This window comes from Rutidosis leptorrhynchoides, chromosome 5, assembly GCF_046630445.1.
Source record: "Rutidosis leptorrhynchoides isolate AG116_Rl617_1_P2 chromosome 5, CSIRO_AGI_Rlap_v1, whole genome shotgun sequence".
NCBI classification, from domain to species: domain Eukaryota; kingdom Viridiplantae; phylum Streptophyta; class Magnoliopsida; order Asterales; family Asteraceae; genus Rutidosis; species Rutidosis leptorrhynchoides.
Window position 1 is genome coordinate 454,846,720 of NC_092337.1, and position 17,913 is coordinate 454,864,632.

Consider the following 17,913-nt stretch of genomic DNA (forward strand, 5'->3'; position numbering starts at 1 on the left):
ATATTTAAAAAAAAAATTGGTAATACAATAATAATAATAATATTAATAATGATAACAATAATAATAATAATAATAATAATAATAATAATAATAATAATAATAATAATAATAATAATAATAATAATAATAATAATACTAATAATAATATTAGTAATAATAATAATGTTAGTAATAATAATAATACAATTTATATTAGATATTATACCTATGCGTGATAATAATATTAACCTTGATATCAATATCGAAATTGATGATAATATTACAATAATAGATTTTTAACTTATAATATAATTTTAATATCTTAATATTACATGTTGTTAACTATGCGTTATGTATTACTTATATAATATATATATTTAATATTTACAAAATATAAATATTATAATACACATATAATATTAATTATGTTTAAGAATCATATCTATACATTATGTTTTTGAATTAATGATATATATATATATATATATATATATACATATATATATATATATATATATATATATATATATATATATAAACAATCGTTCGTGAACCGTCGGGAATGGTCAAAAGGGCAATTGTACATATGAACATCGTTTCAAAATTTTTGAGACTCGACATTACAGATTATGCTTATCGTGTCGAAATCAAATAAAGTTTAAGTTTAAATTTGGTCGGAAATTCCCGAGTCATCACATATTATCCCAGACTTCACCTCAGCAGTAGTGCGTTGAGTAATTTGATCCATGAGATCATTTGCCATATTAATGGTTTCTTGCAAAGTTTGGGGTTTAGAAGCATGAACACTAGCTTGAATATTTTCAGAAAGACCCTTAACATAACAGTCGATTTTCTTCCTTTCAGTTGGGACCATTCCCGGACATAGCAGAATCAATTCCAAATAGCGGTTGGTATAAGTAGCAAGATCAGTCCCAATAACCTTTAGATCCCATAACTCTGCCTCCATCTTCGTAGCTTCATTATCGGGACAATACTCAGCAGTCATACGGGTTTTGATGTCTTCCCAAGGGATGGCATGAGCAGCCTCGAGACCCATAGGTTGAGCAATAGAATTTCACTAGGTCAAGGCTTTACCTTCCAGTGTGGAAGTAGCAAACTTTACCCAGTTAGCTTGGGCACAGTTACTAATACTAAACACTGACTCCATCTTCTCAATCCAATGGGTTAAACCCACCTGTCCTTCAGTGCCTTTGAATGGTAGTGGCTTACAAGCCATAAACTCCTTGTAAGTGCAGTTTTGTCTCGTGTTTGAGCCTCCAGGCATATTAGCCAATGCATCGGAGACACCTTCATTGGTAAGTGCTCGGAGTTCATCAGGACTGTAGGTTCGTCTTCCGGACATTGTTCTTCAAATAATTTAATAAATACAGAGTTAGCATATGTATGTATATTGTCAAATAATTGGGGTGATTTCTCCGTTGGAGGAGGTCATAGGGTGGTAGCTCGGTGAATGGTTAGGACTTTCGTCCTCGGAGTCGGAGAGAATGATGATGTCAACTTTTGACATGTTATCTAAAAGAAAACGAGTAACTCTAGAGTAACAAGTAAGTAAGGCAACTTATAATCTTCTAGTTATAGATTAGGCTTATTAATGTATCATATAGACAGACACACTAATGCATCCTAATTCCCTATAACCAGAGCTCTGATACCAACTGTAATACCCCGTTAAAATGTGGCCTTGGCGTGCTGTATTACCAGATGCCAAAGTCTGATCGATGCAAGCTATATGCAACGTTTCAAAAACAATAGTGGCATTTTATTCAAAAACCAAGCGTTTACAATACTTAAAGTTAAAAAACCAACCAAGTACTAATCAAAAACCAAATGTATACAAAATGAAAGACAAGATGCCACTATCATAGTTTAAACAAATCTTCAATCCAAATGCATGACCTCTACTGCCTTACTAGCTAGAGCGGAAGCATTCCCTAATTACCTGAGAAAACATGTAAAAACGTCAACATAAAGGTTGAGTGAATCATAGGTTTAAGTAGTATAAAGTGTATAGTATAGACCACAAGATTTCGTTTGCATACTTTCCGGCATCATTAAAAATATAAAAAGATTGTATAAGTTTAAGCACCCAGTAACTAAGCCTTAACGTTTGTTTAGTACCCCTGTTGTTACGTACACCTAACCAAAATGTACCACCTCAAATTGTATACGCCCGTTAAGTTTAGGTTAGTTTCTAACCCGGACGGACGGGGATGTCAAGCCCTATGGATCCATATACACCTATTCGCGCCCACAAGTTCCTAAACTGGTAGTTACTAGTTACCAAAGCTAAGGGATTTTTGGTTATAACTCAGCATAGAATGTAAGTTTAGCACTTGTGTCTACTTGCAAAATAGAAAAGACATGTATTCTCAGCCCGAAAACAGTTTATAAAACAGTTAAAAAGTTGGGGCTATGACTCACCTTATGAGCACAGTAACAAGTGTGATAGCAAATAGCAGCGGTAGTCCAAAGTTGTCAACCTATCATCATTAGGTTTAAGTTAGTTGGATCATCATGGTCATCATCATCATCATCATAGTTATGTGTTTGATATATATATGTTCATATATATTACCGGTGTTCCTTTTAAGAGTTTTCAATGTTAACAATTCTCACTGTTTAGATATATATATGTTGCATAACTCAAACGATCCTCGTTGCTATAAGTCAATGGATAGCCAGATGTAACCGGGGGCCAGGACTATTGATCCGATTTTAAGTCGTGACATTCGAGATCCACAACCATATCTCAAACTGGCAAGCTAGACACCATCCATGACCGTAAGTAGCGGTGAGTTTCGTAAGAGTCGTACGTTTGTGTTTATAGATATTTATCTTCATAATATTATATGTATTCATAATTTTTATTATTAAATTATGGATTTTATAATTGTAATCATCCTTATAATAGTCTCCATCATATTAATATCATAATACTTATAATAATAATAATAATAATAATAATATTGATAATCAAAACACCATTCTTATATCATTATCTATAATCATATTCGATATAATACAAGTATTATCTTTAAAGTTTACTTCATAACTTATACTATATTACTTTTATGTTTATGTTCAAGTTATCATTATCAAGTTCATAAGTTTTTTTAACTTCATCTTTATGCTTCCATGTTTATTAACTTTATATTCTTAATCAAAATCTTTATATATATATATATATATATATATATATATATATATATATATATATATATATATATATATATATATATATATATATATATATATATATATATATAATCATAATCATCTTAAAATATCAATGCTTATATCATAATCAAGTATTTAACTCAATCTTTATTAATATGATTAAAAACAACTGTTGTAGCAAGTTTTTCAAAGTTCGACGTACAACAACTTTAAAAGAAAATTTTAAAAACCTTTTTACTAGTATTATAACCTGATAAATAGTACAGGGACTAAATACGTAAATCCTAATTACCAATTTACAAGTACAGCTTATCACTTGGTCTTTTATTGTTTTTATTCTTTTTGTAAACTAGTAAATAGTTTAAGGACTTAAAGTGACAATATCATATTCTCATATTCATCTTTCTGTATTTGTATTTGTGATCGACATTGAAACAGAGTATTATATTTGCTTCTTATTCGTAACATTATAATTATAATCATAAACGGAGTACAGTATTAAATATCATTTCATTCTTATTCATTCTTATATAACCTTATAATTAGTAACTATAATCTAGTGGTATTAACTTAAAAAAAATATGGGTTGTGTTTTATACCTTCGGGTTGAACGTGAGAAACGATCGAGTGGGATTTATGGGCTTCGGGTTCGACAGCAAGTCGTGAACAGCAACAGCAGAAATTGATCGGCCGAAGTGGCTAGGGTCAATCGTGTGAGATGATGTGGGTTCGACGGTTCATGCTCGGGAAGAACAAGAACCGAATGCGTTTCGGTTTGGGATTGTAGTCGACTGAAGTTGACTCGTTTGTGGGTTTGGGAGTCGACAGAAAACAGCAACAGGGTTTAATTGTGGTGAATGAATTGGTGATGTTGAGGCTTTATTTATAGGCTAGAGATCATAGTTTGGGTAGGTTTAGTATTCCACAAATTTTGGGATTGAGTTCAAGTTAGTTTAGGATATGACTTAAATTTCTTTTAGGATTGCAAAATTTAAAATTAGATGATAACTTGATGTACAGCACATTGGCCGATATACACACATTGATGTTTATTTATTTATTTATTTTTATATGCTATTGTTATTATTATTTTTTAATAACTCATGTGGCTGCTTATTATTAATATTTAAGTGTTATAATAGTTAGTTTATATATTTTAAATATTAATATTAATATATGTACATGTATAATTATTTGTGGAGAAGTAGAATTAGAATTGAGGACTAGGTTGTATATATTTTTTATTTTTTATTTTTACTTATCTATATAGTATTTTTTATTTAGTGTATATGTCCTTTTTGCCTACTTGTTTTTTGCTTCATATATGTTTGTATTACCATCTTTTTTTTTTTTACATAGTATTCTTATGTGCTCTATGCCTACATAGTATAATTATTTGTTTTATGCTGTATATTATAACTACATGCCTCATACCTATATGTTTACATATACATATTATACTTACATATATATACTATATTTGCAGATTTAGCACTTACATATTTTATTTATATATGTCTATTACTTTACTTTTTACATGCTATATTTATCTATACATAATTTTGGAGTATACATTTTTTTTTTAATCGGAACTCATGGTTTTTTCTGGCCGGAGGTCCATAGGAAGCAGCCTCTCTGTCCTCTAGTATAGGGAGGGATGACTTTTTTTACCCGCTGACCGATAGGTAGCCGTGGGTGGAGGGATAACTTCCCTTTTACTCTAGGGTAGAGAAAAGACTGTCTACATCTAACCTCCCCCATACTCCACTTTGGTGGAATTGGGTATTGTTGTTGTTGTTGTATGTATGTACAAGTTAATATGAATATGAGTTTGGTTTGTTGAACACCTAGTGCCACCCACATTTATATATATATTTATTTATTTTATTTATTTTTTTTAAGTTTGTTTGTAAATATGAGTTTTGATGAATGGGTTACTTATAACCGAAAGTAGGTATAAATAGAGCACAAAGTGGCGACAAGTTTATATATATATATATATATATATATATATATATATATATATATATATATATATATATATATATATATATATATATATATATATATATATATATATATATATATATATATTTTAATTTTAATTTTTATCATTTTAATTAATGTGCATTTTAGTCCCCGCACATTTTATTCACGTTAGTCCTTCGTTAAATATTTATTGACGATGATGACCCATGATCGTTAGTTAGGCAACCTCGTTACCCATTTCGTTATTTTTAATAGTTTTGGTTTTCTAACCGGGTTCATTTGTTTTGGTCAACCTAAGTTTTGAGTTCGTTACTATAAAAATGATCGAAAAAGTTGGGTTGTTATACATTATCATCCTTTCTCTTAAAAAAAAAAATATGTAATATTTCTTGTATTGTTCATGATACTCCTATAAAAAGATAAGCATATGTTATCATTTTATCTTTACTGTGACTAAGTTTGAAAGGTTGAAAACATCTTTGACAGTTAATGAGACAAAGGTTCACTTTCTATAACATTCAAATTAAATTAAATATTTAAATACTATATACCTCAACCAAATGAACAACTTACAACCTGATACAAAATGCAAATAATAAATATAGTCCTTTAATTTAGTGTTTATCTAATATGCACATATTTAATGAACCATAAGTATCATATTCCATAATGTTGTTATGTATCTGATCGTGATTAAGTTCCATTGTACCAACAAATATTGAATTAAATTTAGCCCTAAGTGGCTAAACCCTAATACAGTACTGTAATACTTAGTCACTTAATGTAGGGTTCATACAAATAAAGAATACCACTAAGAATCAAACATAAATTAGTGCAATTCATATAAATTAAAAGATTTACCTCAAATAATGACTGGTATTGTTGAAGAAATCAGATGTAGAAAAATATTATGGAGTATAAGAAGAAGACGCGTTTTTTTAGAATAATTCTAATTGGAGTTTATGTTTAGACTTTTTAAATGGATTGTTGGGGATTTGTGTTAATTGGACTTTTAAATTTTATTTGTTTAATGGGCTAGAAATATTAACTTTCTGTCTTTTTATTTTGGGGGGCGGGAACTTAATTCTCAATTGTAAATGCCCACAAGATATGACAAATTGCTAGTTATAAGGTAAAGTTGAGGTGGGGCAGCGTCCCCCTTTTGTTTTGCATATCTTCCGTCCCTGCATTCAACACTTATGTTTGGGACACGATGCACACTACTGGGGAGTAAAACACTAACAAGACTATATATATCAACTATCAAGATACTGATACAATGAAGATTGATCCTCACCGATAAAGATAACTAAACTATAATTGGATTCACAGTATTTAATGAAACATCTACAACTTTAATATCCATTACAAATTTGGAACATAAGTGTCTAAAAGAATTACTTTATTTCCTTTAACTAGTTCCTGTCTAATATTCTAAAAAACCAGAAGAAATTGATACATACACAGGTTGTAGGCAGGGAATATTACAAACATCAAGGTTGCTTGTAACGCAAATAACTTACAAATCTCAAACAAATATTAGTTGAATGAATGCGGAGGAAAAAAAAAAAAAAACGTTCTAAAGATTAAACTCGATCATAGAATTAATGATTCAGCAATATTAAGTTATTCCTAAGTAGCTGTCATCAGCTAAGTGCTTAACTAAGTTGCCACTTATTTAAATAGTAAATACATCATCCATAACTTTCAAGACAATATCCTGAAAGATTTTAAAAAGTAAAAAAAGGACTACATAAGTACGTTATGCAACCACTTAATTATTAGCAAAAATGCAATGTGTAATGATTTAGATTGCGTCTTAAGATCAGAAATACGTAAGGATAAAACTGTAAAAGGTGAAAACCTAAACAAAGACCACGGAATACAGCAAGCGTTCAACCTGCATACAAGAATTTTAACGGATATACATAGTTGAAAGTTGTGGTGCGGACTGCAACTCATAGCAGATAAAACAGAGTTTTGTAAAAGATGATATTAGAGGTGACAAAATGGACGGGTCAAGTAGCAAGTCAAAATAAGCAATACTATACGGGTCATTCAAAAAAAGAGATTTTTTATAGATAAGTAGCATGTCAAATACAATTACAAAAGAATAGCATTTTAGTAATAAACTAATTTTTGGAAAGCAAAAATACAAGATCTATCTTTAGGCATTACTAATAGTTAAGGAACACTTCTGTCCAACATTTCGATAATAATCTAACACGAATCAACTCATTCATAAGTAAATGTGCTGAAACTACAACCTACTCCCTTGTACCAATCCAATCCAGTTCCTTGAATCCAAAATCAGCAGTCCAGTGTCTTTAGGCATTACTAGTGTACGATCTCAATTCTAGAAGACTAAAAGGTAGAAGGTTTTCCCTGTTCAGGCTACCCGAGAGGGCGAGTAATCTGACCCCATACTCTTATAACGCAGCCCAGCAGGATTAGTCCTGGCTGTTTCCAACCCATCCCTGGCCACCCATAAATATTCGTCCTAGACAGGATTCGACCCTGAGACCTCTTGCAAGGAACTCAGGCCCCCAACCACTGAGCTATCTTGTGATGGTTCAACTGTAAAGATATTAGAACCCAAAACAACGCAAGTGATTCAACAAGATCACTCACTGATAGTAATTCTACAAGATTACTAACCCACTTAATGAACGAAAGATTATAAATGCAAGAAATGTAAATCGACACAAGAGATAACGTGGTTATATGCAATCGTTGTGATTGCTTTAGTCCACGGACCAACTAGAGAATGTATTTACTGAATATTTGTGGTGTGTTTTACAATGAGTTACAAGAGGGTCTATTTATAGAATGGTTTAAGGAGTAAGCTAAAAACAATTCCTTGAAGCTTCATGTGAGTTTCCTGACAGCTTCATGGAGGCTACATGTGAGTTTCCTAACAGCTTCGTGGAAGCTACATGTGAATTTCCTCACAACTTCGTGGAAGCTACATGTGAGTTTCCTAACAACTTCGTGGAAGCTTACATGTGAGTTTCCTAACAACTTAGTGGAAGCTTCGTGTGAGTTTCCTGGAATCTTCCCTCTAATTGTTTAAAGTTCTCCATATCTCCAACAATCTCCCACTTGGAGACTTTGAACAAACTCAACCTTCGTCAACCCAAAATATCAACGATCTAACCAAGAACGTTAAACCACCATTATACCGCCAAACTCCATTTGGGACACGCACACTCAACACATACTTCGGATGAGCAGACTTTCGATATAAGGTCTTCAACACTACTTGTTAGAATTGAAACATTAACTCTCTAATTCTCTAGTTGGGGTCTTCTCTCATCAATTCATTAGAAGACCAATTGAGGTAATGCAAAACCTCAATTTCTCTATCGTAACAACCATAGTAAACATATCAGCAGGATTCTTCGTACCAAGGATTTTCTCCAATAATAAAGTATCATCATTTATATGTTGTCGAATAAAATGATACCTTATCTTGATGTGTTTCGTACGACTATGAAACACCGGATTCTTCCCAAGATGAACCGCACTTTGATTATCACAATTCAAGACGCAATAGTCTTGTCTTTTACCCAACTCACCTAAGAAGTTTTTCAACCAAACAAGCTCTTTAGAAGCTTCTGCAATAGCTATATATTCGGCTTCGGTGGTTGATAAAGCAACACTCTTTTGTAGTCGAGACATCCAACTAACCGCCGTCTTCCCTATTGTGAAAACATAACCCGTAGTGCTTTTCCCCGAATCATCACATCCACCCAAATCAGCATCCGCATAACACCTAAGTATGAGATTATTTTTGAAGAAACACAATCCCATATTAGAAGTACCTTTCAAATAACGAAGCAACCATTTGACCGCTTCTCAATGCTCTTTCCCCAGATTAGACATATAACGACTTACAACTCCCACTGCTTGAGCAATATCGGGTCTTGTACAAACCATGGCATACATAATACTACCCACGGCCGATGCATATGGAACCTTTTCCATATCCGTTTTGTCTTTTACCGTCTTTGGTGATTGACTTTTCGATAACTTAATCGTGCTACCCAAAGGCATAGAACGAGCCTTTGAATTCTCCATATTAAACATCTCTACCACTTTCTCAATATATTTGGATTGAGACAAGTATAGAGTACCTTTCACACGATCACGCACAATACTCATGCCAAGTATTTTCCTAGCACCACTAAGATCTTTCATCTCGAATTCACGGGAAAGTAATCCCTTCAACTTGTTAATTTCGGACATGTTGGAACCTGCAAGTAACATGTCATCAACATACAACAATAAGATTATATAAGAAGACTTGAGTTTCTTCAAGTAGCAACAGTGATCCGCTTCACATCTTAAGAAACCAATCTTCTTCATAAAATCATCAAACTTCAAGTACCATTGCCGAGGTGCTTGCTTCAATCCATACAAACTTTTCTTTAGCTTACAAACCCACTTCTCTTTACCCTTTACCTCAAAGCCCTCGGGTTGCCTCATGCAGATCTCTTCAACAAGATCACCATGCAAGAATGCGGTCTTCACATCTAGTTGCTCTAGATGTAAGTCTTCGCATGAAACCATAGAAAGTACCAAACGGATATTAGTCATTTTAAATACTGGTGAAAATATCTCTTTGTAGTCAACCCCTTCCTTTTGTTGAAAGCCTTTGACTACCAAACGAGTCTGGTACCTTTTCTTGCCATCCAACTCATTCTTGATTCGATACACCCATTTACTTTGCAACGCCCTTTTATCATGAGGTAACTTCACTAGTGACCAAGTTTTATTCTTCTCAAGTGACCCCATCTCTTCTTTCATGGCAAGCTCCCATTGTATGGATTCTTTTTTCTTTCTTGCCTCAAAGTAACTTTCGGGTTCACCATTCTCGGTATAGAGCAAGTAGTTTGCTGATGGAGAATACCTAGGATTAGTTTTGGGCACTCTAGTCTAGCGTCTTAGTGTAGGAGCAACCGGAATGGTTAGACCGGTTTCATTTGTGTCATCCTCATCACTAGAACTCGCGCTATATTCGGAATCATCACCGCTTTCCGAACCATCCCATCATTAACATTTTTCGACGCCTCACCGTTTGTTGGTAATTCATTGTTTCCCGTACTCCCACTAGAACCTGTAAGATCATCAATAGAAACATCGTCGAAAGTAACATGACCCTGTTTAGGACTCCCCGTTTCCGGTTTGCCATAGACCGAATCTTCATCAAAAGTAACATCGCGAGAACAATTAATTTTCTAGCCTCGTTATCCCAACAACGATAACCCATTTCATCCGACTCGTAGCCTATGAAAATACACTTCTTTGACTTAGCTTCAAGCTTGTCTCTATCCGCATCTTTGGTCTTCACATATGCATTACACCCAAAGATCCTAAGATGACCATAACTCACCTTCTTACCATGCCATTCTTCCTCTGGAATTAGGAAACCCAACGGTGTTGAGGGTCCCCTATTTATCAAATAAGCCGCCGTGTTAACCGCATCCGCCCAAAACATTTTAGGCAAACCGGCATGTAGTCTCATACTCTTTGCCCTTTCATTTAACGTACGATTCATACGTTCGGCGACCCCATTGTGTTGCGGTGTCTCCGGTACTGTTTTCAACATTCTAATACCGAGCTTTGCACAATGGTCTTTAAACTCAAGACTACCATATTCCCCTCCATTATCCGACTTCAAGCACTTGACCTTCAAGTTAGTCTCATTTTCTACCATAGCGTTTCACTTCACAAATGTATTAAATACATCAGCTTTAGCTTTAAGAAAATAAACTCATAACTTTCGAGTGGAGTCGTCAATGAAGGTGACATAATAGCGAGAACCTCCATGTGATTCTACATTCGTTGGACCAAATACATCCGTATGAACAAGCTCCAATTTCTCCAACTTAGGAGCATTCTCCGATTTCCCAAAAGTCACCTTCTTTTGCTTCCCATATACACATGGTTAGCAAAACCCAAGTTCTACCTTTTTCAAATCCGGAATTCTCCCACTCGAAACAAGCATCTTCATACCCTTCTCACTCATATGCCCGAGTCTTCGGTGCCATAGAGTTGATTCAGACTCAACATTAACCGTAGCAACCACCGTGTCTTCATCAAACACTTCAACCATATAAAGAGTTCCCCTTTTATGTCCACGGGCCACAATACCACTACCCTTAACCACCTTCCATTGGCGGTTTTCAAAAGTAACCGCGTTACCTTCATCATCTAATTGACCAACCGAAATAAGTTTCCTTTTTAATTTAGAAATGTACCTTACGTTTTTCAAGGTCCAATTAGAGCCAAGAGTAGTCTTCAATACATCTCCAATGCCCTCTATATTGAGTTGTTTGTTGTCCGCCAATCTCACCTTGCCTTGATATGAACGAAAATTCTTCATCATGCTTTTGACATGAGTAGCATGAAACGAAGCTCCCGAATCCAAAATCCAAGACTCCATAGAATTTTCAACACTACATAAAAGTGCATCATCACTTTCTTCCTCGGTCAAGTTCACACCTTTCGCCGGACCATTTTTACAATTCCTTTGAAAGTGCCCTTTTTGATTACAACCCCAACAAACAGCTTCACTTCTATCTTTCGATGGATACCTCTTCTTAGACATCTTTCTACCCTTCTTCTCACCACGATCAAATTTCCTACCACTGTTGTAGATACTTAACAAAGAACCGGATGTCGATTCCCCCGAGTTTCTGCTACTAGTATCTTCACCAAGAATCAAATCCCTTATTGCTTCAAACGCTAGCTTAGTAGTTCCCGTAGAGCTACTAACTGCGGTAACCGTACCCGACCAACTTTCCGATAATGATGAAAGCAAGATTAGTGCTTTTAGTTCATCATCAAACTTAATCTCTACCGATTTAAGCCTTGAAACGATATTATTAAATTCATTGATATGATCCGTTGCACTTGTACCTTCCTTCATCTTTGTATTGAACAATTGACGCATGAGAAATACCTTATTAGAAGCGGTAGGTTTCTCATACATGTTAAAGAGTGCTTTCAAGCAAGCAAACGTCGTTTTCTCATTCACAACGTTGTATGCAACGTTCTTAGCAAGTGAAAGACGAATAGCGCCCAAAGCTTGACGATCCAAAAGCGTCCAATCGGCATCGTTCATGCTTTCAGGCTTGGTCTCTAACAAGGGTTGGTGTAGCTTCTTTTGATACAAGTAATCTTCAATTTGCATCTTCCAAAAGCCAAAGTCTCTCCCATCGAATCGGTCGATTCTAAATTTCCCCATCTTCCGCCATCGTTCCCTTAACAAAACCTTGTGCTATGATACCAGTTGTAAGGATATTAGGACCCAAAACAACGCAAGTGATTCAACAAGATCACTCATCGATAGTAATTCTACAAGATTACTAACCCACTTAATGAACGAAAGATTATAAATGCAAGAAATGTAAATCAACACAAGAGATAACGTGGTTATATGCAATCGTTGTGATTGCTTTAGTCCACGGACCAACTAGAGAATGTATTTACTGAATATTTGTAGTGTGTTTTACAATGAGTTACAAGAGGGCCTATTTATAGAATGATTTAAGGAGTAAGCTAAAAACAATTCTTTAAAGCTTCATGTGAGTTTCCTGACAGTTTCATGGAGGCTACATGTGAGTTTCCTGACAGCTTCGTGGAAGCTACATGTGAATTTCCTCACAACTTCGTGGAAGCTACATGTGAGTTTCCTAACAACTTCGTGGAAGCTTCGTGTGAGTTTCCTGGAATCTTCCCTCTAATTGTTTAAAGTTCTCCATATCTCCAACATCAACTCTAGAAGACTGTTGAAGCTACACGATGAGATCTATCTTTGTGATTTGTGAGCGACTTAACATTCATAGCTTTACTGTAGTTACATAAAAGCAGGCCTGCATAGAGACACAAGCATCAACAATAGTGATACAAAGAAGATTGACCCTAATAGATATAAATAATTGGATGAACAGTATTTCATGTTGCATCCATAACTTAAATTCATTACAAATTTGGAACATAAGTGTCCAGAAGAATTACTTTGTTTCCTTTAACTGGTTCCTGTATATGATTCTAAAAATTCACAATAGATTGATACAAAAATAAAAAATGTAAAAGGTGGAAACTTAAACAAAGATTACGGAATACAGTAAGCTTTCAACTTGCATACATGATTTTTAACTACGGACAGACATAGTTGAAAGTTGTTGTGCAGACTGCAACTCATAGCATAAAGAATAGATTATTAGCTTCTTAAAACATGATATTAGTGGTGAAAAAATGGACGGGTCACGTAACGAGTCAAAAAAGGAATACTATATGGGTCAGGTCATTCTAAGTTGACAACGAAATTCAAGTTCTTCAAAAAATTGAAATATTTATAGATAACTAGCAAGTCAAATACAATACAATTACAAAATAATAGCATTTCAGTATTAAGCTAACTTTTTGAAAACGAATTAAAAGGTCTATCTTTAGGCATTATTAATATAGTTCAGGAACACTTTTGCCCAGCAATAAGCTAACCCTAATCACCTCATTCATAATTAAATGGGTCTAAATTACAACCTACTCCCTTATACCAGTCCAGTTCAATACCTTGGGTCCAATTTCAGCAGTTTGGCTCACGGAATCCAATGGGATTCCGGCGGAATTGGCATTGAATCTAGACACGCGTCGTGTCTAAATTCGATTCCAATTCCGCCGGAATCCCATTAGATTCCGTGAGCCAAACGGGGCCCAAAATCATATCATTAATGATGCTTATATGTACAATCTCAAGTATATGCACGTTGTTTCTTACTAGTATTGAAATAACAACCTCTTAATTTACAAGTTCCTTACATATTGTTGGACTAAAGATCATTTATATAAATATATATGTATATGCACTGAGACTTGTACGTTGTGCATTTTTTATTCTGTTATTTACTTATTGAAAAACGATTATAAATGTATGCACGTTAGGTATTCATATTTACTTCGCCTAGAAAACGAGAAGGTTAAAAATGCATCAGATAAACATGTGATTCAACATTGTCCTGCAAGAGATATGTTATATACCTATATGGCTATGGCTATATGCATGTAACATGTGATAACCGAGGATAACTTTTAACGTATGAGACATGTGATAAAAGATAGTCTTACATACAACATGTGACATATAAGGATGTTTTATGTGTGTATTTTGTAAAAAGAGAGTGTATTATGCATAATACAGGCAAAAGTAAAACATATTATGGTATATAAATATGTATTATGGTAAATATTATAAATACTATAACCACAAATTAAACAAGATTAAGTGTTCTCTTTGATTTCATGTATTAATTAATCTAGTAGCAACTCTTTATTTTGCAACTACATAAACATGCTTAACGGATCATCTTCCTCGATCGGTAACGCACTCTCAAGCCCTTTTGGCAATGTACTCAAAACTTCCGTAGAGGGAAACGAGCAAAGGAAATACTACAAGGCGTTAACCCTTTCCGGAATCACTTACAAAATTGTGAGTTTCTTATAAGCATTAGATTCATTCTTTTTCTTTGTTGCTCCTTATATCGTTATAATTGTAACAAACATAACTGATTTATCTAACGAACGTGATATATATAACAAATGTTTGCTTCTTTTTGGTGCCTGCAGGAGGATAGTGTACTTATAGTTGACGTATCCAAAAAAATGAAGCCATTTGTGGCTATAATTCGGGTAAATTTGTTTGCATAATTGTATCTAAAAAATACATTTTTTTTTTCAAATTTCCTACTAAAACATTAACAATTTATTTTGTGGACAGGATATTTTTGAGATGAAAGATGGAAAATTATGGTTGAACGTTCAATGGTTTTATCGGCCAGAAGATATAGAAAATAAAGTAAAAAATGTGGAAACAATTGGTGCAAGGGAACTATTCTACAGTTTCCATAAAAAAGATGTTCCGGCTGAATGGATTGCGCACAAGTGTATTGTACACTTTATTACTACAGATATCGATATCCCAAATCGTAAGAAACATCCAGGTTTTATAGTTCGAAAGATGTACGATCCCAACTCTAGAAGACTCTTGAATCTAAATGAAGAGATTTATATACAGTATCTAAAGGATGAAATTAATCATTTAATTGAGAAATCGATGCGTCGTTTGGGAATCACTTGTGACAGTTTAGGCAGAAATCATGCAGCAGCAGCTGATAAGGAAGTGACAAAAGAATAATCTTATATTCAGCAGGATTCAGATTTGCTATAATTTAATGTATTTTGTGTATCCTAAATGTAGTATTTTCAAGTTTTTCATCATGTAAGACGTGTTTCGTCTATTTTGTACTTTTGGCAGATGGTAATAAGGCCTCTTTGCACCAGGGAATAAAAATGAATGAATATTGTAGGGGTATAAATACACATTTTTCTCATATGAAACTTGAACCAACATCATCTTAATTGATTTAATAATGGGTTCTTCACATATTGCTAGACCACAGGAGCTTTGTTGAACATATTATACATTTAAGGCCACCGTTCATGATTTCAGTCTGTAATAAACATGACACAAATCTATGACCGAATTTACTCGTTAAAAAAATCAAGTAGATAAATATTCAATTCTCTGAGTTTTTTTTTTTTTCCCAAATCTAATTGAACTTTAGGGACCAAAAGCTTCTTCAAATTCATTTCAACGCTTATGCGTGTAAGTTTTCCTTTTGTTGAACATATTTTGCATTTAAGTCCATCGTTCGTCCCCATGAGGTCTAATTGTGCAACTGTATCAAGCATCAATGAAGCATTGGTATGAGCTTCATAACTTGGTTAAATATTCAATGTTATTAAACTTCTGTTGTTTTATCGTGAGATTTATGTATTTATTTGATTTGATTGTAGTGTATTGCCATTTTTTATTTGATCATTTATACTTGTGGTCTGTGAGTGAATTAAATTCATAACTTTACTGAAGTTACTAGTTACATAAAACCTGGCAAGCGGCTTAGAAACTTCCAAATATATTGACCATGTTACCATATGAACTCAACAAACAAATCCTAAAGTATTCACGAAAATGTTAACCATTTTCGTATTTGATCATTTATAGTTGTCTCATTAACTGAAAAGGATATAACAACTAAATCTAAAAGTGGAGTACTTTTAACATTTTCTGCAAGTATTAGTACTTATTAAATTTTATGCAAATCAAAAAGGTAAAACCATGGTTGTAGCACTTGCAGCTAAAATGTAAGTACGGGTTGTGACAGTATATGGTATGTGTAGAGACAAAAACATATATCAACATAAACCATACTGTTACTAATAAGATCGATCCTTATAGATAGATAAACTATAATTAGATTTACAGTATTTCATGATAAACCTATAATTAAATATCTGTTACAATTTTGCAACATAAATGTCTGGAATTACTTTATTTTCTTTAAAAGCTCATGTATATGATTTTAAGAATTCAAAAATCAAAATAAATAGTAGCATACATACACAGGTTTCAGGTTAGAAATATTACCAACATGAAGGTTAGATTATTACGCAAAATAACTCGGAGACCTCAAACAAGACCCAGAAAAATGCCGCGGAAAAAACACAGATTGTGTTCCAAAACGTCAATTCAATCACGCAATTAATGATTCAGCAGTATTAACTTATTCCTAAGTAACTGATCCACGACATAGATTGTTGTCTATTAAAGCTAGTAAAATCATGTCATCTTAATGATTTGATGAACTGACCTGCGCCTTATGATACGAGCACAATCCACATAATTCTTGACTAGTGTACTGAACTCGAGCGGGTCGTTAGCATTCTCTTTGTAGCAAACCAAGCAAGCAGTACGATCAGCCGAACAAGGCATAGTTTTGGGCATGATTCTTGAACAACCATCTCATCTTCTTGCTACTGTAACTTCTCAAAAACCCTTTCAATGTCTTCAAGTACTGAACATATGGCATCCAACTCAGCATTAACAGAAGGCAGAATTGGGAAATACATAGGCGGCCATCCGGTAGCACTTTTTAGGCTTCGAGAGTCATCACGGATCTCCATTTGGTTAATTGGTTTAACTTGGTTTTGTTATAGGTTTTTGGTATCTTTAGTTTTGGTTTCTATATCTTCTTCTTGACGTTATCGCTGTCATCAGCTAACTGTTTTGCTAAGTTACCACTTATTAGAATAGTAAATGCATCATCAGTAAATTTCAAGAAAACTTCCTGAAAGATTTAAAAAAAAAATAATAATAAGAAAAAAGGACCAAACAAGTATGTTATGCTACCACTTGATTACAGACAAATATGCAATGTGTTGTAATTAGGGATGCTTTGCCAGTACATCGTCATAAGTATGACGATAGAAGATCAGATATAAATAAAGATAAGACTGTAAAAGGTAGGAAACCTCGCTTTCGACCTGTTCACATAAATTTATATAGCGAAAGAAGTAGTGTTGAAAGGTGTGGTGCAGACTACAACTCATGGCAAAAAAAAAAAGGAAAAAAAAAAAAAAAAACAGATGATCATGCTTTGTAAAATATGTTACTAGAGGCGGCCAGTTTGTGTTTCCGATTTACCTGTTTTACTTGTTAAAGATAATAACATAATCCGAATCATCAACTCATTCATAGATAAAAGGTCAAAAGTTCAACCTACTCCATTGTATTTCACATCGATTTCGCATCAACATTCAGCACCATTATTTATCCTTTTAGCCATAAATGACATGTTAAACACCAACAGGAATCGAATACTTGTCGACAACTATTTATCC

General features: G+C 33.7%; 1 protein-coding gene across 1 annotated transcript; it reads left to right on the top strand.

Moving 5' to 3' along the window:
- The first annotated feature begins 14,524 nt into the window (after positions 1–14,524).
- LOC139850178 (protein REPRESSOR OF VERNALIZATION 1-like) lies at positions 14,525–15,367 on the top strand. Its single transcript, XM_071839765.1, has 3 exons — positions 14,525–14,662; positions 14,800–14,862; positions 14,951–15,367. Exons 1-3 carry the CDS (start codon positions 14,525–14,527, stop codon positions 15,365–15,367), a joined length of 618 nt encoding a protein of 205 aa, XP_071695866.1.
- Positions 15,368–17,913: the final 2,546 nt, after the last annotated feature.